Source organism: Rattus norvegicus, chromosome 6, assembly GCF_021556685.1.
Source record: "Rattus norvegicus strain SHRSP/BbbUtx chromosome 6, alternate assembly SHRSP_T2T, whole genome shotgun sequence".
NCBI lineage: Eukaryota > Metazoa > Chordata > Mammalia > Rodentia > Muridae > Rattus > Rattus norvegicus.
In genome coordinates, this window is record NC_141539.1 from 21,653,651 (window position 1) to 21,677,051 (window position 23,401).

Consider the following 23,401-nt stretch of genomic DNA (forward strand, 5'->3'; position numbering starts at 1 on the left):
AGTTCTTGTTCAATTTAAAAATCTCCAAGAAAACTTCCCTTCATGAGCCTCTAAGCTTCTGCTATGGACTCCTCTGTTTGAATCTTAAAATAACATCTCATCACTTTGTCCCTTTATATGTTATGATGTGAACAGCATCACCTTCCCAACAATGTCAGAGGCTTCCCTCCTGATTGTGCACTCTTAGTCCCATCTGCTAACAGAACACACAAGCGGAGTGCTAGAGAGAGATACATTTCTGCTGCTGAGTGTCAAACAGTTTTCACACCAATATGCTTTATTTTTTTCCAAACAGATATGAATATAAATCCTTTCAGGCTCTGGTTGAAATTTTCTTTTCTTTGAAATTAATCTCTCCTCTAGAACTCCACCATGGATAGTGTCTGATAATTGGATTGCTACAGAAAACTGCTTTCCAGAAGATGCTGGAAAGGTGGTGGGTAAATAGCACAGAACAAGGGGGGAGTCTCCCATCGTCTTCCAGTGAGGAACACAGAGGACACTCAGCAAGGAAATCTAGTGGCAAAAAGACCACCACAGGTTCTGGTCATATGTCCTTCGTGGAAATAAAAACAGCAGAACTGGAGGAGTTCTCACATGCTACTTCTTTCTTATACTACCCCAGAAAGGCCAGGAAAAGAGAAAGCTTTGCAACAAAAGGAGGATAAAACCTGAGGCTCAGAGAGATGGGTGCTCAGGAGCTTTGACGTGAAAGCGTCCTGGCATCCAAAGAAACACAAATACAACAACCAACAACCAGGTCTTCGTTGTGGTTACTGTTGTTGTGAGAAATGTTAAACGTATGCAAAGTGTACACACCACAGGGTGAGGTGTGGCCATTTTGGAAATCCCTGACAACTGAGAGGTTACTTCTATGTGTTCCTGGCCTTCTATGCCATAGGAAGTGAGTTGGGGTTTAACTGATAGGGTACAGCTGGAGACCACAATCCTCCTTGGCTTATTATTGTGCTTCAAATGCTAGAACAAGTGTTTTAGTTTCCTGTGATATCATAAGCTCAAAAGGTGAAATCAGAGTTTTCCCTGCAGTTCCCTGCCTTAGTACTGTTAGCTCAATTGCTTTAAAGGAGCATACACTACTTTAGTCCCAGAAGACCACTTTGTTCTGAGGTTGTGTACAGTTGTTATCAGAATGTATTGAAATGGATTGAGCCTTTAACTTAGATGATTTTGCTTGTATTAAACCCATTGATGTTTTACTGCAAAACCTGGCACCTGAGAACCCCCAGTCCTGACAAAGTACTTACCAACATTAGCATAGTGTTTCTTTTCCTGCGTGTTTGTAGATAGGTCATACATGTCTCCATAGGCACGGACAAGCCGCCACAGAAACTCTATTTCTTCACTAAACTGGGAAGATAGCATTGAACATTAGAGTAATACATTAATGTGTCCACACTGACCATAATGGCTTTCATGGTACCTTAAAAAATTTAGGCAGGTACAGTGGTATTTATAGATGACTGAATTTATACGTTTTTAAGTCCAAATATTTAAGGATAAGAAATATGACCAAATATAGTGTTACATTTAGACCTTAAAGCATTTAACATTGTACAGATATCATGACATATTCCCCCGGACCAGGCTTTCTCTCTTGTTATCCTTTGTAACTTATCTACTATCAGCGTAAGTAGCTTCTTGAGCATATAAGTAGTACCTGTAAATTGAAGTGTAGATACTCAAAAAGACATTACAATTTTTTTACCTAAATGATGCAATTATAACTGTAAATATTTTAAGGTTTTATTGACAGATATTCCTTGCCCATCTTCATACACTGTAGTCCTATCTTTGGTATATTTGTATATTATGTGTTGATCAGTTTGGGCTCACCGGTTTTACACAGTTAACTCACACTTAATTTTAAACAGTGACTCATTTTGTAGGGGGGGGGGGCTCCTTGTTCTCTCCCTATGAATTGTGACACAGTACTGTAGCTTCAATAGGAGCAGGGTGGTATTTTAATAAAAATTGAAAACTGTGTGAATACGACGCTGCCACGCAGTTCTTACCTTCTCTTTGTGGTCACAAAGTAGCTCGAAACTCTCCATTTTGTGAGCCTCATTTAGCCGTAAGTGGTCTACCTTCTGAAGGAGGACATCCAACTTTAGATCCTCTATGTGTGTGTTAAGAGCCTTAGGGACCGGGAAACTCTGTTCTTCTGTGTCAGTGTTAGCTGTAATATACCTAAGACGGCAGAAACAATCACCAACTCCCTTTTAGACTTGCACATAATGACCAGAGCAATCCTTTGAAAAGGCAAGCTGAATTATTCCACGCTGTGCTAGAAAATATCATGCAGAGAAAGGCCCAAGAGCTGGCTACTTTTAAGGACTCGGGCAATTTCTGACCAACCTTCTCAGTCACTGGCCCCTTCAGCCTCAAGGCATTTACCTGCTGTTCTCTCTGATGGAGTGTTCTTTTCCCTAGGCAGTAACATGGCGTCTACTTTTGACTAATATCTACAGCAATGCACCTGTCTGAGTGTGGTCCACCCAGATTCTTCTACCAATTCTCCAACCCTGAATCTTTCTTCCTCTTCTTGATATGTTTACATTTTTCCCTCCATAGCACATATTCTTTTTAATGTGCTATTAATAATGACCCCACTGCATGTGTTTATAATCTACTTTTCCAGAATCAGCTCTGCTAGAATGCATGCTTCTTAGTGGTAAGGTTCACTAATGGATATAGAATGCATGCTTCTTAGTGGTAAGGTTCACTAATGGATATAGAATGCATGCTTCTTAGTGGTAAGGTTCACTAATGGATATAGAATGCATGCTTCTTAGTGGTAAGGTTCACTAATGGATATAGAATGCATGCTTCTTAGTGGTAAGGTTCACTAATGGATATAGAATGCATGCTTCTTAGTGGTAAGGTTCACTAATGGATATAGAATGCATGCTTCTTAGTGGTAAGGTTCACTAATGGATATAGAATGCATGCTTCTTAGTGGTAAGGTTCACTAATGGATATAGAATGCATGCTTCTTAGTGGTAAGGTTCACTAATGGATATAGAATGCATGCTTCTTAGTGGTAAGGTTCACTAATGGATATAGAATGCATGCTTCTTAGTGGTAAGGTTCACTAATGGATATAGAATGCATGCTTCTTAGTGGTAAGGTTCACTAATGGATATAGAATGCATGCTTCTTAGTGGTAAGGTTCACTAATGGATATAGAATGCATGCTTCTTAGTGGTAAGGTTCACTAATGGATATAGAATGCATGCTTCTTAGTGGTAAGGTTCACTAATGGATATAGAATGCATGCTTCTTAGTGGTAAGGTTCACTAATGGATATAGAATGCATGCTTCTTAGTGGTAAGGTTCACTAATGGATATAGAATGCATGCTTCTTAGTGGTAAGGTTCACTAATGGATATAGAATGCATGCTTCTTAGTGGTAAGGTTCACTAATGGATATAGAATGCATGCTTCTTAGTGGTAAGGTTCACTAATGGATATAGAATGCATGCTTCTTAGTGGTAAGGTTCACTAATGGATATAGAATGCATGCTTCTTAGTGGTAAGGTTCACTAATGGAAGTTTCCAGAGTACATTCATTAGATGCTGTTATAGATCATACCAAGCAGGGGGATTCAGCGGCACTCAAAAGTGTGTGTGTGCATATTTGCACATGTTCAGGTATTCTTCCATGGTTGAACATGATGTTCTGACTCTGTGTGTGTGGCGTGTGTGTTCATGAATGTGTGCACATGTACAATGGGGTGCACACGAATGGTATGTGGAGGCCAGAAGTTGACACCAAGGATCTCTTAGTCACTCTCCACCTTGTTTTTTAAGACAGTGTTGATTATTTCACCTGAGGCTCACCTTGTAGCTACACTGGGTGTACAGAGAGTGCCTGAGACCCTCCTGTCTCCATCCGCTCAGTGCTGGGATTACAGATGGCTGTGCCAGCATTTACATTGTGTATGGGGATCTGAACTCGGGCCCTCACATTTGTGTGGCAAGCACTTTTCTGACTGAGCCATTTTTGTAGCTCCCACGGTTTTAGTTTTTAAAAATTAATACCACCTGTTTATGCTGGCTAGTTTTATGTTAACATGACAAGCTGGAGTCATTTGTGGAGGGAACATTAATTGAGAAAGATCCCCACCAGAATGGCCTGTGAGGTATCTTCTTGATTGATGATGAACATGGGAAGGCCAAGCTTACTGTGGGTGGTGGTGCCATCCTTAGGCTGGTGGTCCTGGATGGTATTAGAAAGCAGGCTGAGCAAGCCATGGAGAGCAAGCTAGTAAGCAGCACTTAACTGGCCTCCTCAACAGCTCCTGCCTCCAGCTTCCTTCCCCGACTTCCTTTGCTGATGGACTGTGATGTGAAAGTGTAAGCCAAACAAACTCTTTCCTTCCCAAGTTGTTAATGCTGTTTCATCACAGCAAGAAAAACCTTAACTAAGGCAGAAATTGGTACCAGAGAGTAGATTATTTCTGTGACAGACCTGAACATGTGCTTTTGGGGAGACAATGGGAGAACTCTGGAACTTTGGGCTGGGAAAGGTTGAAAGATGGTGTAAGCAGCAATGTGGCACAAGGAAGTGACAAGGGGACTGCAGACTCATGGGTGCCTAGGAATGAGGACAGTGGGCAGAGGAATGAAGCAGAATGTTTAAGCCTCTAAGAAGACTCGTAGAAAAATAAAGGTTGAGTGTATGGTTAAAAGTGGAAAACCTGTAAATACTGTAGACCTGTAAGAAACGCCTGCTCCAAAAGACTGAAAAAGCCCTGAACTTTAGCTATCACACATGGAGCCAGCCCACAAACATGAGTGTTCTTTCAAAATTTCATTTTTCAACAAAACCCGTGAGATGGTGAAAGGTAGTTAATTCAAAGAAAGAGAACACATCTCTAGACAAAGACGCAAAAGAGGTATGTGCTTTAGAGTTTAGTCAACGATTTTAAGACAATAACCTTAAATTTAATTAAAAAGCTAATGAAAGAAGGAAGGAGTAAAAAGAATAAAAGAAAAAAATCACACACAAACTGAAGTGTTAACAAAGAAACACACATTAGGGAAAAGAGCCAAACATAGGCGATGGGGCTGAGACTGTGAGGAAGGATCTGAAATCTGCTGGAAGCAAGTAACAGGAAACGTGACACGAAAGCAAACAGGCAAACCTGAAGATGTTTTCTTTGAAAATGTTGTGAGGAGTGAAAAAGAATAAAGAATGAATGGAAATAGACACAATCTGAAGGGCCTGAGACACCATTTTGTTGACCAAATGCATATGATAAGGGCACGGGAGAAAGCAAGAAGGGACAGTAGGGCTACTTGAAAAAATAATTGCCAACACCCCAGATCTGAAGGATAAGCACACAGAAAGCTCAGTTGACTCCAAGTAGAATAAACCTAAGGAGGGACACCCAAGTCACCTTACACTTAAGCTGCTGATAGACGGAAAGAGCAGTTCTCAACTTCATATGGGGAAAGCAAAACAAAACAGGATATCTAAAACAATCCTGAGCAATAAAAGAAGTTCTGGAGGGATTGCCATCCCTGACCTCAAGCTGTACTATAGAGCAATAGTGATAAAAACTGCATGGTGTTGGTATAGGAGCATACAGGTTGATCAATGGAATTGAACTGATGACCCTGAAAGAAACCCACACACCTATGGACACCTGATTTTTGACAAAGAAGCCCATATTATACAATAGAAAAAAATGCACCTTAACAAATGATGCTGATCTAACAGGATGTCATCATGTAGAAAAAAACAAACACATCTTTACCACAACACTCAAGTCCAAGGGGATCAAAGACTTCAACATAAAATCAGATACACTAAATCTAGTAGAAGAGAAAGTGGAGAACACCTTGAACCCATTGGTACAGGAGACAATTTCCTGAACAGAACACCAATGGCTCAGGCTCTAAGATCAACAATTGCAAAATGGGACTTCATGATACTGAAAAGCTTCTGTAAGGCAAAGGACACTGTCAATAGGGCGAAATGGCAGCCTAAAGATTGGGAATGGATCTCCACCAAACCTACATCTGACAGAGGACTAATATCCAAAATTTATAAAGAACTCAAGAAATTAGAAACCAACAAACCAAATAACACAATTAAAAAGTGGGATACAGAGCTGCACAGAGAATTTTCAACAGAAGAATCTCGAACGGCCAAGAAACACTTAATGTTCAAAGTCCTTAGTCATCAGGGAAATGCAAATCAAAAAGACCCTGGAATTCCATCAGAATGGCTGAGATCAGAAAGTCAAGTGACAGCACAGCTGGCGAGGATGTGGAGCAAGGGGAACACTCCTCCATTGCTGGAGAGAGAGGAAACATACAGCCACTTTGGAAATCAAAGTTTCTCAAAAAACTAGGAATTGCTCTACCTCTAGACCCATCTATACTCCTGGACAGATGCCCAAAAGATGCCCCACTATGCCACAGGGACACTTGCTCAACTATGCTCATAGCAGCTTTACTTGTAGTAGTCAGAAACTGGAAACAACCCAGATGCTTCTCAACTGAAGAATGGATGGAGAAAATGTGGTACGTCTATACAATGGAATGCTATTTAACTATTAAAAACAAAGACATCAGGCAGGCAAATGGATGACACTGGAGAATATCACCTAAGTGAGGTAACCCAGAGCCAGAAATACACATACGGGATGTACTCACTTACAAGAGGACATTAGTCATGAAGTGCAGGGTAACCAGGCTACAGTCCACAGACCCAAAGAAACTGGGTCATAAGGAGGGCCCAAGGGAGAGTGTGTGAATCTCACCCAGAAGGGGAAACTAGTCATCGGGGTGGAAGGAGAGACGGAACTGGGTAGGAGAGGGGCTGAGGAGAGGAACAGGGGTGGTGATCGGGTATGGGGTTAAGGGGGTGAGAGAGGCCCGGGAGTGAGAATGGAAACAGGGGAGGGGTAACTCTGGTGACTAGCTGGAAAGCCAGGATGGGAGAGGATACAGAGAGTCTATGGTGGTGTACTCTAGCTTAGATCCCTACCAGCGGGGGATACAGAGACTAAAATGGCCACCTCATATAGCCAGGCAGGATTTCCAGAGGATCTACTCACAAAATCTTCAACCCAAAAGTTGTCTTGCCTACAAGATGTGCAGGGCTATAGATGGAGCAGAGACTGAGGGAACAACCAACCAATGGCTGGCCCAACTTGAGACCCATTCCATGTGAGAGAGCCAACCTCTGACACTACTAATGATATTCTGCTATGCTTGCAGACAGGCACCTAGCATAACTGTCTCCTGAAGGGCTTCACGCAGTGGTAGATAGAGGCAGACCCAGAGACCCACAGTCAAACACCAGGCAGAGAGCAGGGAGTCTTGTGGAAGACTAGGGGTAGAAGTGAGCAAGTCTGGGGGGTCAAGGACACCACAAAAGACCCACAGTCAACTAGCCTGGGACCATGGAGACTCACAAAGCCTGGGCCACCAACCAGGGAGCATGCAGGAGCTGGATCTAGACCCCCTACACATCAGGAGCAGATGCGCACCTAGGTACTCATATGCTTCCCCTAACAAGTGGATCTGGGGCTGTCTAAGTCTCTGTTCCCTGCCATTGGAGCCCTTTCCCTCCTACTTGGACTGGCTGATTGGGCCTCAGTTGGAGAGGTTGTGCCTATACCTGCTGGGACTAGGAGCTCCAGAGTGATGTGGTACCCAAGGGGGCTCTCCTTCTCTGAGGAGAAGAGGAAAGGGTAATGGGGGAGGGATTTGTGAAGATGGGACTGGGAAGAGAAGAAGGAGGGGGCTGTGATTAGGATGTAAAGTGATTTTTTTAAAGGAAGGAAGGAAGGAAGGAAGGAAGGAAGGAAGAAAGTGGCAAAAGAAACTCAGCATGTGTCAAGGCTCATCACCTTTAGCAGACTTCACAGCAGAAGCCTTGTTGACCAGTCAGCACTGGGGTGATGCATTTTTAATACCATAAGAAAGAAAGAAATAACAAAATAATTCTACAACCAGCAAAAATAGTCCTTCAAAAATAACAGAAAGCTTGAATACTTATAGAAAAAAAGCCAAGTTTATTGTCTGCTCTACAAGAAACTCTAAACGGAGTCCTTCAGACTAGTTTCACATAAATAATCTGAAGCAAATAAAAATGTCAATTTCTCAGGCTGGGGATATTGTTCAGTTGGTACAGTACTTGTCTACCTCTCATGGAGTCCTGGGTTCAATTCCCTATTCTACGTAAACTGCTTGTGGCAACACATCCCTGTAATTTGGAGGAGGCAGAAACAGGAGGATCCTAGATGACATAGTGCAAGGTCACACCTGACAGTCTAGGCTACAGAGCATTCTCAAAGCAACAGCAACAACAACAGCAACAATGGCAACAACAGCAATAACAGCAATAACAGCAACAACAGTAACAACAGCAACAGCAACAATGGCAACAGCAACAACAGTAACAACAGCAACAGCAACAATGGCAACAGCAACAACAGCAACAACAGTAACAACAGCAACAGCAACAATGGCAACAACAGCAACAACAGCAACAGCAACAACAGCAATAACAGCAACAACAGCAACAGCAACAGCAACAACAGCAACAGCAACAACAGCAACAGCAACAACAGCAACAACAACAGCAACAGCAACAACAGCAACAGCAGCAGCAACAACAACAGCAACAGCAACAACAGCAGCAACAGCAACAACAACAGCAGCAACAACAGCAGCAACAACAACAGCAACAATAGCAACAACAACAACAGCAACAACAACAGCAACAGCAACAACAGCAACAACAATGGCAACAGCAACAACAACAACAGCAACAACAACAACAGCAACAACAACAGCAACAGCAACAACAGCAACAGCAACAATGGCAACAACAGCAACAACAACAACAGCAACAACAACAGCAACAGCAACAACAGCAACAGCAACAATGGCAACAACAGCAATAACAGCAACAACAGCAACAACAGCAACAGCAACAACAGCAACAATAGCAACAACAACAACAACAACAGCAACAACAACAACAGCAACAACAACAGCAACAGCAACAACAGCAACAGCAACAACAGTAACAACAGCAACAACAACAGCAGCAACAACAACAGCAGCAGCAACAACGACGACAACAACAACTACATTAAAGAATGTTAAGTTTTTTTTTTAGTAAAGGTAAATACATGAATAAATACTAAACCTAGTATTATTAAAATTCTGTTTACAAACTCTACTTTTTATTCAGGATTTAAAAAAAGTATAAAATTATGAAAATATATTAATGCTTATATAATACAGATATAAACTGTGACAACAACAGGAGAGTTAAGAAGGAATAGAATTTTTGCATGTAATTGAAATTTAGACGAGTTGAAAATCAATTGTTTTTTCATTGGAAACCACAGAGAACCATCCAAAGAATCTATTTAAAAAGAAATCTATTTAAAAAGAAATAACATATCATAATTGAAGAAATGAGTGTCAAAAATACTATAACACACAGAAAAAATAGCACCAATAAGTTCTTTCCTATTCATAATTATTGTATCAAAAGTAAGTAGATTTATTTCTCAATATATATATACATATGTATATATGTATATATATATGCAAAATAGATTTAAAAATTCAGGATCCAATTATATGATGCTTACAAAACTCTAAAGATAAAACAAGTTAAAGATCATAGATGGAAAAAGATATTCCATGCGAATGGTGTCTAAAAAAATAGGTTAACGGTAACTATACAATAGACTTAAAGTCAAAATCTGTGACAAAAACTAAATAACACTGGAACCGGGTTACTTAACTCTGCATTTTGATTAGTTATGGTTTTCTGTGATGGTCTCCATCTATTACAAGATGGCTCCTTGATGAGGGGTGAGGCTTATCCTTATCTACGAGCATGAGGACAAAGATTTAGAGTGTAGTTAAGGGTTATGCTGGCTTAGTAAAGAGATGGTGGTATGTTCTTCTCCAAGAGAAGATCCAAGACACATGACTTCACTAGCCCTGGGTGGTTGGAATGGTTTCCAATATTAGGCATGGTTTCACTTTTGTTGAATAGCACTTAATTCTAATTAGAGAGCTTCTGGTTACCATCAAGGTAGGAGTGAGTGCCACTACTGCCCAATGGATTCTTCTACAAAACAGCTCTTGTACCTTAGGAACAGGGAATGTTGCAGAAGCGCTGAAAAGATTGTGAGAGCCAGAGGACTAGAGAATTTGCTGTACCCATCAAGTCTCACCAGCATGACTATCTAAACATGAGTTAACCAAGGACAACAACAACAGGCATGCCAAAGGAGATGGGGAAAGACCACGAGGCTTCAACCCCACACAAAGACTACAGGCAACTAAGGAATGCTGAGAGTGGGACACAGTCTTGCCTAGGGATTGTCTAACACCAAAATGGTCACTCCTGAAACATACATGCAAGTAACATCATATGGGCTTAGCTGGTTATACATAGGAATAGATACATGTATATGAATATGTACATACACATATATGCATATGAGAACAATTAATGAAAAAAGAGGCCATGAATTTGAAGGAGAAATATATAGAAAGGTACGGAGGGAGGCAAAAGAAGAGGGAAATGATGTAATCACATTATAATCTCAAAAATAAATAATTTAAGAAGATAAATAGCAATATGTATAGCAAAATGATCATTTATTAGGAATAAATTACAAGACATCAGAGCTTCTGAATATATAAAGCAACATTTGACAGAATTGAAGGAGAAAGTAACAGAAGAGTAGTAGAAAGAACATCAGTGTCCTTCATCTCTTCTTGTAGCACTAGGTGCTGAAATCAGGGCCCCACACGTGTCATGCAAATGCTCTTCCATCAAGCTATATCCCCAACCTTCATGTCCTACTTTTAGTAATGAATGAAACAATAGCATATCGGGAAGAAAATTGGTTGAAAAATGATTTAGACATTACTGTAGACCAGGGGCCAAATAAGGCCTCCATAAAATAACAGACTACATGTTTCTCAGGATAAACATTCTTCAAGACATATCATATGTTATACCACAAAATAAGTCTTAATGAATTTAAAAATATTTGCGATGCATAAACTGTCTTTTCTGTCTCTTGGGATTCATACAAGCATCATATCTGCAACAGCCTCTCTCTCTGATCACAGTAGAATGGAATCAGAAACCAACAGAAAGAAGACTGAAAATCCAAGGATATTCAGAAATTTAACAATATATTTTTTGTGTATATATGAGTACGGAGGTGGGGCAGGGTATATTCATGGTATCCAGGTACATGTGTGTATGTACATACATGTGTATTCAGGTGCATGTGTGCATGTACATACATGTGTATCTGGGTGCATGTGTGCACGTACATACAAGTGTATCCAGGTATATGTGTGTATGTACATACACTTGGAGCCCAAAAGACAGATTTGGGTGTCATTCCTCAGGATGGCCCACCTTGGATTTTTTAGTTTGTTAATTACAGTTATTATGTGTGTGCATGAAGAGGAAGTCAGAGGAAGGCTCTATGGAACTGGTGCCTTCCTTTCACAGTTAGGTAGTTCTGAACTCAGAATCGGGGTTGTTAAGCTTGGTGGCATGAGCTTCTACCCACTGAGTCGTCTTGCTGACACACCTTGTTTTGCTGACAGAGGTCTCTCACTGGGACCTAGGGGGTCACTGATTAGGCTAGGCTAATGGCTAGCAAGCTCCCAGGAACTCTTTGTCTCTGCTTTGCCAGTGCTGGGATTGCAAGTGTGGGCTCACCACAACCAGCTTTTTACCTGGGTGCTGGGTGCTCATGTTTGTGTGGCAAGCACTTTACTTACTGAGCCATCTCCTTGTTCCATACTCTTAGACAACCAGTAGGCCAAATATGAGACCATAAGGACCACTACGAGGTATCAAGTTGAGTGCAAATGAAAGCATACCAAAGTCCATAAATGCAGCAGAGATAAAAGGAAATTTATCCTGGGCAATACATCACTAAGGCCAAGAAGGCTCAGCAGACAGAGCTGGAAGTCTGGTACCACCGACCTTGACTTGAACTGATCTATCTGAATAAAAAATGAAACTCAAAGACAAAAAGGAAATTCATAGCTACAAATTCTTATATTAATAAAGAAGATCCGAAAAACAATCTAAATGCACGAAAGCATGGGAAATTAGAGAGAACAAACTCAATGGACAAAAACACCAAAGTAACAAAAAACCAAAAGTAAACAATCAAAAACACAATAGGGAGTAGAATGGAAATAAACAATAGAGACTAGAAAAATGACAGAAGAAAAATATCAACAGAAAAAGTACGTGTTCTTTAGAAAGATCCACAAAATTTGTAATTCTTTGGCTGACTGAAAACAAAAGGAAGAGTCCACTAAAATGAAGTGAGATATTACTTCTGGTGTTCTAGAAATGGGATTATAAGCAGAGTTGATGGGGACACATTAAATAACCTAGATGAAGTGGGCACATTTCTCAAAACACACAAGTGCTACACTGAAGCAGGGAAACTCTTAACATTTAAAACAAACAAGCAGATTGTGAATCAGTCATCAGGAGTTTCCAGCAAGTCTAAAGTCTAGGGCCAGACGGCTTCCTTGCATGCTACCCAATGCTTTGTTTTGTTTGAGACAGGGTCTCACTGTGCATCCACAGTTGATCTGAAACTCCCTATAGACCAGGCTGGCCTTAATGAAATCACAGTGGTCCACCTGCCTCTACCTCTTGAGTTATGGGATCAAAAGCATGTGCAACCAGGCCTAGCTCTACCACACATTTAAAGCAGAATTAATAGCAGTATTCTTGAACCGGTCCACTGCCCCAACAATTGAAGTGAGAAAAACAACTCAGATGCATTCTATGAGGTCAGCATTGCCCTGACAGAAACATCAGACAAAGATTCTACCAGAAAAGAAAACTACAGACCAATATCTCTGATGAATATTTAGGCAAACATTCTCAAGTACCAGCAAACAGGATTTAACCACATATTACAAACGACCATGGCCCACAGCAGAGTAGGATCTATTATCTCGGATGCAAGGATAACTTAATACATGAAAATAAATCATCATAATATGCTATATATAATAAACAGTATAGGATATACTATATAATATATACTTTCTATACTCTATACTATATTTAGTATACAATATACTATAGCAACAAAACATAGTATCATTTCCATCAATGCAAAGAAACAAAGTACTTGGCAAAATTTAGCATTTTATGATAAAAATGGAAGAAAATTGCTTCAATGTACTAAAGATTACATCTGAGACATGCAATGGTACCATGCCCAGTGATGTAAGATTGAGAACTTTTCCTTAAGACCAGTTAGTGAGGATGAGACTGCCTGCTTTCACAAGTTCACTTCAATGTCACTCTGTTGCCCAGAGCAATTAGGCAAGATGAAGAAATAAAAGGTATTGAAATGGAAACAAAACCCAATAAAACACACACACACACACACACACACAAGCATGGACACACATACACACAAGTACATATGCACATGCACACGTATCATAATATACATATATACATATGCTCACACACATGCACATATGTGTATACAAGGCCACACACAAACACACAGGCATGGACCCTAGAATCTAATAAACAGTAAACAAGATTCAGTGGGCCTATGCATTGGTAATGATCTATATAAAAGGTAAACAGTAAAAACTGATTCTATTTCTAACAACATTTCAAAGAATAAAATAAAGATTTAGCAGTTTAATGACTTCTGTCTTAAGAGTTTGATCTGCTCTATTTCTGACTTAGGCTTGTTCCCTCCTCCTTAGGTAACCTCATTCATAAGAAGTCATCACATTTGATTTGCATGAAGCACCATGATTCCAAACTGTAGACTCCTCCTGCCTTAGCTTTCCAAGTAGCTGGAATTATAGGAATGAACTACTGTGCCTGGTGATATGTATCCTTATAACATGTTGTTCAAAGAGTATAAAAAAGGATCAAAAAGAAATTCCTCAGAAGTTTATAGGTTTAATATTAAGATATGAGTACTACTCCAAAATAGTCTATAGATTCAGTGTGATCCTTCTCAAAAGATCAATAATAATCTTGGAGAATATAGAAATCTATCCTGAAATTCACTTGAAATCTAAAGGAATACCTGGTGGCCAAAACAATCTTGAAAAAGTGAACAATATTGGAGACCTCATATTTCTCAATTCAAACTTACCACAAGACAGAAGAATTAAAGCAGTGTGCTCTCAGCATAAAAGCACGCTTATTTCACCAACAGGACAGAATATAGAACCAGGAGTAAACACACACATTGGGTATATGGTCAAATGATTTTTGACAAAGGTCCAAGTCTATGTTACTTTTAATCCTTTTAAAATAAAGCCACCGATTATAATGGACTTGAATAAAACTGTCAGAGCTAGGCTGAGACAGCCACTCTAGCAGTGTCTTGGCTCAGCTCTGTGCCTCCGTGAACTCCTGCACAGCTGTTCTGAAGCCGTGGAACTTCACGCATTGTCTTGCACTTTACTTTCAACTATATTTGTATTCAGTTATCCAGCACAAAAAGAAAAACAATACCATGACACCATGAGACAACAAAACAATCATTTTTATATCCTCTTGAGTGACCATTTGTCTTGCCTGAATTTTTTCCTTCCTTATCACCTAATGTATACAATTTTAAAGAGTGCAAAGCATCTGTAGTCATCAAAGAAATGCAAATTAAAGTTGCTTTGAGATACCATGTCACCCTAATCAATATGGCTGTAATCAAGAAACCTGAATGAAGTCTGTAGAGGACGTGGGACAGAGGAGTTCATTCACTGCTGGTGAAACACAAATTCATACAGATATTATGCAAATCAGTTTGAAGGCTCCTCAAATTAAAGTTAGAACTGCTGTGTAACACAGCTACTCTACCGCTAGGCATACACCAAGACCATAGTGATGGAGAAAGAACAGCATCATTAATAAGTAATGCTGGGAAAACTGTATTTCTACATGCAAAAGAATAGTTGTGATGATATGTCCTTTGCTGCTAGAGCGATGACCAGCAGTTAAGATGATCATCTTGCTATCTGATCATGAGGTCCAAAGTTCTGATGTCGGCATCCATCTAACAAGCTAGGTTTCATACACAAAGAAACTGGTAAATACATATTTAAAATACTGTATCCTGAGATCCTTAATCAGCATTATAGTCAAAAAATAACACCAAAACATACCAAAGACCTAATTGCAAAACTAAACTATATAACCCTTAGAAGGAAACATAAGACAATAGCATCATGCCAGTGAATTAATAATTTCCTGGTTACAATACCCAAACACAACTAGGAAAGTAAAGATTCAACTCAGATATGTGGAGGAAATATTTGTGACTCATATCTCTGATAAGGGTTTAATATCCCCAATACACAAGAAATTCCTAAAAGAGCAACAATAACAGAATGGATAATCTGATTTTTTTAAAGAACAAGGGATTTGAAAAAACTTTCTTCAAAGAAAATCACATCAAAAGGTGATCAAACTCAAATGAAATATCATTTACACCCATTAAACAAAACAAAACTAATAGATGATGACAAATCAAGGAAATAAAAAAAAATCCCATGCCTTTCTGGTATGAATGCAAAATTAGTGCAGATATTGCAGAAAACACTAAAATAGTTCCTTAAAATATTAAAAATCAGCTGTGCTCAGAGCTGGGACTGTTCCACAGCTCTTGGACCCAAAACCTGCCAGCAGAGAACTGGTCTGCCAGGAGAACTCTCACTCCAAAAATCACAGGCTCATAGGCTTACAGGCCCACAGGAGGGATAAGCTACATTTGGACAGCAAGACCAACTAACATCAGAGGTAACCAGAAGGCAAGAGGCAACCACAACAACCTTAAGCAACAGAAACCAAGGCTACTCGGCATCATCAGAGCTCGGTTCTCCCACCACAGCAAACACTGGATATCCCAACACACCAGAAAACAAGATTTGGACTTAAAATCACATCTCATGACAATGATAGAGGACTTAAGAAGGACATAAATAATTCCCTTAAAGAAATACAAGAGAATGCAGGTAAACACGTAGAAGCCCATAGAAAGGAAACACAAAAATCCCTTAAAGAATTACAGGAAAACACAACCAAACAGGTGAAGAAATTGAACAAGGCCATCCAGGATCTAAAAATAGAAAGAGAAACAATAAAGAAATCACAAAGGGAGACAACCCTGGAGATAGAAAACTTAGGAAAGAGATCAGGAGTCATAGACACAAGCATCTCCAACAGAATACAAGAGATAGAAGAGAGAAAGAACTTCAGGGGCAGAAGATACCATAGAAAAACATTGACACGATAGTCAAAGAAAAATGCAAAATGAAAAAAGCTTCTAACCCAAAATGTCCAGGAAATCCAGGACACAATGGGAAGGCCAAACCTAAGAATAATAGGTATAGAAGAGAGTGAAGACTCCCAACTTAAAGGGGCAGTAAATATCTTCAACAAAATTATAGAAGAAAACTTCCCTAACCTAAAGAAAGAGATGACTATGAACATATAAGAAGCTTACAGAACTCCAAACAGATTGGACCAGAAATGAAATTCCTCCAGTCAAATAATGGTCAAAACACTAAATACACAAAACAAAGAAAGGATATTAAAAGCAGTAAGGGAAAAAGGTCAAGTAACATATAAAGGCAGACCTATTAGAATTACACGGGATTTAGCTCAGTGGTAGAGCGCTTGCCTAGCAAGCACAAGGCCCTGGGTTCGGTCCCCAGCTCCAAAAAAAAGAAAATAAAGAAAGAAAAAAAAAGAGTTTAGAATTACACCAGACTTCTTAACAGAGACTGTGAAAGCTAGAAGATCTGGACAGATGTCATACAGACCCTAAGAGAACACAAATGCCAGCCCAGGCTATTATATCCAGCAAACCTCTCAATTACTATAGATGGAGAAATCAAGATATTCCATGACAAAACCAAACTTACACAATATTTTTCCCCAAATCCAGCCCTATAAAGGATAATAGATAGAAAACTCCAATACAAGGAGGGAAACTACACCCTAGAAAAAGCAAGAAAGTAATCTTCTTGCAAAAAACTTAAAAGGAGAGAGCCACACAAACATAATTCCGTCTCTAACAACACAACAGGAAAAAAATCACTATTCCTTAATATATGTTAACATCAATGGACTCAATTCCCCAATAAAAGGACATAGATGAACAGACTCAATGCACATTTTGCTGCATGCAGGAAACACACCACAGTGACAAAGACAGACACTACGTACAAGTAAAAGGCTGGGAAAAAAATTTCCAAGCAAATGATTCCAAGAAATAAGCTGGAGTAGCCATTCTAATATTGAATAAAATCAACTTTCAACAAAAAGTTTTCAAAAAAGATAAGGAAGGACACTTCATACTCATCAAAGGAAAAATACAGCAAGATGAACTCTTAGTCCTGAATATGTATGCAAGGGCCCCTACATTCATAAATGAAACCTTACTAAAGCTCAAAGCACACATTGCACCTCACCCAATAATAGTGGGAGACTTCAACACCCAACTCTCATCAATAAACAGATCATGGAAACAGACACTAAACAGACACAGAGAAGCTAACAGAAGTATGAACCAAATGGATTTAACAGACATCTATAGAAAATTTCATCCTAAAAGAAAAGAATATATCTTCTTCTCAGCACCTCCTGGTACCTTCTCAAAAATAGACCATATAATTGGTCACAAAACAGGCCTCAGTAGATAGATATAAGGAGATTGAAATAATCCCCTGCATTCTATCAGATCACCATAGACTAAGATTGGTCTTCAATAAGAACAAAAATAACAGAAAGCCCACATACTCTTAGATGCTGAACAATGCTCTACTCAATGACAACTTGGTCAAGGAAGAAATAAAGAAAAAAATGAAAAACTTTTTAGAATTTAATGAAAATGAAGGCACAACATACCCAAACTTATGGGATACAAGGAAAGCAGTGCTAAGAGGAAATCTCATACCTTTTGAGTGCCTCCAAAAAGAAATTGGAGAGAGCATACACTAAGAGCTTGGCAGCACAGCTGAAAGCTCTAGAACAAAAGGAAACAAATTCATCCAAGAGGAATAGATGGCAGGAAATAAACTCAGAGCTGATATCAACCAAGAAGAAACAAAAAGAACTATACAAATAATCAACAGAGCCAGGAGCTGGTTCTTTGAGAAATCAACAAGATAGATAAACCTTAGCCAGCCTAACCAGAGGGCACAGAGACAGTATCCAAATAAAAAAAAAATCAGAAACGAAAAAGGAATCATAACAACAGAAACTGAGGAAATTCAAAAAATCATCAGATTTTACTACAAAAGCCTATATTCAACAAAACTGGAAAATATAGAGGAAATTTAGAGAAATATAGAGACAATTTTCTAGACAGATACCAGGTACCAAAGTTAAATCAGGGTCAGATAAATCATCTAAACAGTCCCATAACCCCTAAAGAAACAGAAGCAGTCATTGAAACTCTCCCAAACAAGAAAAGCCCAGGACCAGATGGGTTTAGTGCAGCATTCTATCAGACCTTCAAAGAAGACCTAATACCAATACTGTTCAAACTATTCCACAAAATAGTAACAGAAGGAATACTACCCAATCTGTTCTTTGAAGCCACAAGTATGCTTATACCTAAACCACACAAAGACCCTACAAAGAAAGAGAACTCAGACCATTTTTTCTTGTGAATATAGATGCAAAAATACTCAATAAAATTCTTGCAAACTGAATCCAAGAACATATCAAAATGATCGTTCACCATGAGCAAGTAGGCTTCATCTTAGGGATACAAGGATGGTTCAACAAAGGAAATCCATCAATGTAATCCACTATATAAACAAACTCAAGGTAAAAGCCACATAATCATCTCATTAGATGCTGGGAAAGCATTTGACAAAATTCAACACCCCTTCATGATAAATGTCTTGGAAAGATCAGGAATTCAAGGCCCACACCTAAACATAGTAAGAGCCATATACAGAAAACTAGTAGCCAACATCAAACTAAATGGAGAGAAACTTGAAGCAATCCCACTAAAATCAGGGACTAGACAAGGCTGCCCACTCTCTCCCTACTTATTCAATATAGTTCTTGAAGTCCTAGCCAGAGCAATTAGACAACAAAAAGAGGTCGAAGGGATACAAATTGGAAAGGAAGAAGTCAAAATATCACTATTTGCAGATGATATGATGGTATACTTATGTGAGCGCAAAAATTCCATCAAGAACTCATACAACTGATAAACAACTTCAGCAAAGTGGCTGGATATAAAAATAATTCAAACAAATCAGTAGCCTTTCTCTACTTAAAGGATAAATGGGCTGAGAAAGAAATTAGGGAAATGATACCCTTCACAACAGTCACAAATAATATAAAATACCTCAGTGTGACTCTAACCAAGGAAATTAAAGATCTGAATGACAAGAACTTCAAGTATCTGAAGAAAGAAATCAAAAATCTCAGAAGATGGAAAGGTCTCCCATGCTCATGGATTGGCAGGATTAATATAGTAAAAATTGCCATCTTGCTGAAAGCAATCTACAGATTCACCAATCCCAATCAAAATTCCAACTCAATTCTTCATAGAATTAGAAAGAGCAATTTGCAGATTCATTTGGAAAAGCAAAAAAGTCCAAGATAGTGAAAACTATTCTCAACAATAAAAGAACTTCTGGGGGAATCACCATCCCTGACCTTAAGCTGTATTACAGAGCAATCATGATAAAAAAACTGCATAGTCTTGGTACAGAGACAGGCAGGTAGATCAGTGGAATAGAACTGAAGACCCAGAAATGAACCCACACATCTATGGTCTCTTGATCTTTGACAAAGTGGTTAAAACTATCCAATGGGGGGGGGGTCATTTTCAACAAATGCTGCTGGTTCAATTAGACGTCAGCATTTAGAAGAATGCAAATCGACCCATTCTTACCTCCTTGCACAAAGATCAAGTCCAAGTGCATCAAAGACCTCCTCATAAAACCAGATACACTCAAACTAATAGAAGAAAAAGGGGGGAAGAGCCTCGAACCCATAGGCACAGGGGAAAGTTTCCTGAACAGAACACCAATAACTTATGCTCTAAGATAAATAATAGACAAATGGGATCTCATAAAATTGCAAAGCTTCTGTAAGGCAAAGAACACTGTCATTAGGACAAAACAGCAACCAACAGATTGGGAAAATATCTTTACCAATCCTCCATCCAATAGAGGGCTAATATCTAATATATACAAAGAACTCAAGAAGTTAAACTCCAGAGAATCAAATAATCCTATTAGAAATGGGATACAGGGCTAAAGAAAGAATTCTCAACTGAGGAATCCTGAATGGCTGAGAAACACCTAATGAAGTGTTCAAGATCCTTAGTCATCAGGGAAATGCAAATCAAAACAACCCTGAAATACCACCTCACAACAACCAGAGGTTAAGATCAAAAACTCAGATGACAACAAGTGCTGGAGAGGATGTGGAGAAAGAGGAACACTCCTCCATTGTTGGTGGGAATGCAGACTGGTACAACCATTCTGGAAATCAGTCTGGAGGTTCCTCAGAAAATTGGACATTGAACTGCCTGAGGATCCAGCTATACCTCTCTTGGGCATATACCCACAAGATGCTCCAACATATAACAAGACACATGCTCTACTGTGTTCATAGAAGCCTTATTTATAATAGCAGAAGCTGGAAAGAACCCAGATGCCCTTCAACAGAGGAATGGATACAGAAAATGTGTTACATTTACACAATGCAGTACTACTCAGCTTTTAAAAACAATGACTACAAGAAATTCTTAGGCAAATGGGTGGAACTAGAAAATATCATCCTGAGTGAGGTCACCCAATCACAAAAGAACACACATGGTATGTACTCACAGATAAATGGATATTAGCCCAGAAGCTTGGAATAACCTAAGGAAAAAAATCACAGATCATATGAAGTCCAAGAAGAAGGAAGACCAAAACGTTGATGCTTCATTTCTTCTTAGAAGGGAGAACAAAATACTCATGGGAGGAAATACAGGGACAAAGTGGAGCAGGGACTGAAGAAAAGGTCATCCAGAGGCTGCCCCTCCTGGGAATCCATCCCATATGCTGCCACCAAAACCAGTCACTACGGCTGAGGTCAAGAAATGTTTGCTGAGTGTCTCCTGAGAGGCTCTGCCAGAGCCCTGCTGACATAGATAAGAATGGTTTCAGTTAACTATTGGACTGAACAAGGGGACTCCAATGGAGGAATTAGAGAAAGAACTAAAGGAGCTGAAGGGGTTTGCAACCCCATAGGAAGAACAACAATATCAACCAACCAGACTCCCCCCCCCCCCCAGAGCTCCCAGGGACTAAACCACCAACCAATGAGTACACATGGAGGGACCCATGACTCCAGCCACATATTTGGCAGAGGACAGCATTGTCCAGCATCAATAGGAGGAAAAGTCCTTGGTCCTGTGAAGGTTTGCTTCCCCAATGTAGGGTAATGCCAGGGCATTGAGGTTGGAGTAGGTGGGTAGAAGTGGGAGCATCCTCATAGAAGGAGGGGGAAGGGGGATGACATTTGAAATGTAAATACATAAAATATCCAAGAAAATTAAAATTTTTAAAAAATTAAAAATCAGATTTCACTAGGGTCTACACATTTGGTATAGACTCAAAAACAATTTAAAGTAATGTCTTGTCACATGCCCTGGACATATGACAAAGAAATCATTCTGGAACTGAGCTGGAAGCTTCCTCTGGCCTGACTATCCCTCAAATTACCAGGAAGTGCTATGCAGATGCTGGTAGACAAGTGCCATTCATAATTTTACACTGCTATGAACTCTTCAGTGCAATTGGCAAGATCTACCCACTAGTGCAATAATGACGGTAACTCTGTTAGGAAGTTAACCAACCAGCTTTCTAACTGGATTTGAAGCCTGCTCCACGGGAGGGAAGTCACATCTGGTACTATAAAGCCAGCCAAACGCCCATGGTTGGGAAGGTCACAGTCCCTAGTGAGGAGGCTACTACTGTCATTTTGCTAACTGGATATGACATGGCTGTCAAACTACCCTCTGAATAACCATGTTTATGTCAATGGTTAGTGGTACCGTCAGCTTTGATCGTTTTGCAGAGGGCAGCAGCAACTTCAGAGACTCACAGCTGTTAGAGTGTTGAGAATTAGTGACTGCTGACTGCTCATCAGTGAGCAGGGTGTCTGTATTATACCCTGCAATGTTCTGGAAATCTCACAAAAGGGGTTGAAAGAACGTAAGAGCTGAAGGTGGGCTGTACGGGGTAGAATTCTGACTATCAGTCATGGCATGCTAGTGTACTCTCAAATTTACAGAAGCTATACAAGACCTATACCAGACCTGTGTCTGTACTGTGTGCCTGCCAATATCCTGTCACAGAGTAGGGAGGAGTTCTTGAGAACCTGTCCCTCTCTGAGAATCTATATAGTGTTAATGTTTCCTTCAGTGGGGTAGCCACTGGTACTGTGTCCATACTGCCGGAAAGAAATCTTCCTCATTTTCCTATACTAACCATGACGAAACTGACTGGGTCATTAGAATAAAAGAACATGAAATAGACTTGGGGAACTAGCTGAGAAAAAGGAATCAGAGAGATGAGAGGGAAATGAGAAGGTAAGGGTATAGGATTGAAATACTCCGTGTACATATATAAAAGTGTCTCGATGAAACCCATTATTATGTATAATTGATATATGCTAATAAGATATTAAAAACTAGCATCTCAAAGAGGCATTCGCACCCATGTTCACAGTAGAGTTAAACACAGAAGCCAAAGTTATCCATCTGTAGATGAATGACTAGGTAAGATGTGACTCACACATAAAATGGGATGTTCTTCAGCCTTATGAAATAAGAAATGTTTTGGTATATGCTACACAAACCTTTGGCAACATAATTCCAAGTGAAATGAGACAGTTGGAAGAGACAAATACTAACAATTCTACTTATGCGAGCCAGTCAAAACCGCAGACGGTTAAAGGCTAGTGGACAGGGAAACGGGGAAGAAAGAACTAGAGAGTTATTCCTTATTAGCTATAAAGCTTCAGTTTTCCAATCTGAAGAGAGCTGTGGAATGAAGGTGGTGTCAGCTCTGTGACAGTGTGGATACTTAATGTTTCTGAACTGCACACCTCAAAATACTTATAATGATGCCCTTCACATTCTTTGCAAGTAATAAATTTAAAATTAAAAGGAATTTTAATATTTAAGATGAATAGAAAGCCTTGTATGTAAAAATAACATTACAGCCCAATGATGGGAATTAGGGTTTCATTTTAATATGATAAGCAACTGAAAATAACATAAGTATCCTTTTATGAACAAAGTCTAATTACACTGAAATA

At 39.4% G+C, this 23,401-nt stretch overlaps 1 protein-coding gene across 30 annotated transcripts in view; it reads right to left on the minus strand.

Moving 5' to 3' along the window:
• The window catches only part of Rmdn2 (regulator of microtubule dynamics 2), a 70,595-nt gene that overhangs the window by 28,507 nt on the left and 18,687 nt on the right, over nt 1-23,401 (minus strand). For all 30 annotated transcript variants that reach the window (XM_087553001.1, XM_087553006.1, XM_087553008.1 and 27 more), the window contains 2 exons: nt 2,034-2,208; nt 1,266-1,368 (listed from right to left, as the gene is read on the minus strand). In XM_087553001.1, the coding sequence (XP_087409127.1) occupies nt 1,266-1,368; nt 2,034-2,208 (278 nt within the window). The remainder of the gene's footprint in view (nt 1-1,265; nt 1,369-2,033; nt 2,209-23,401) is intronic.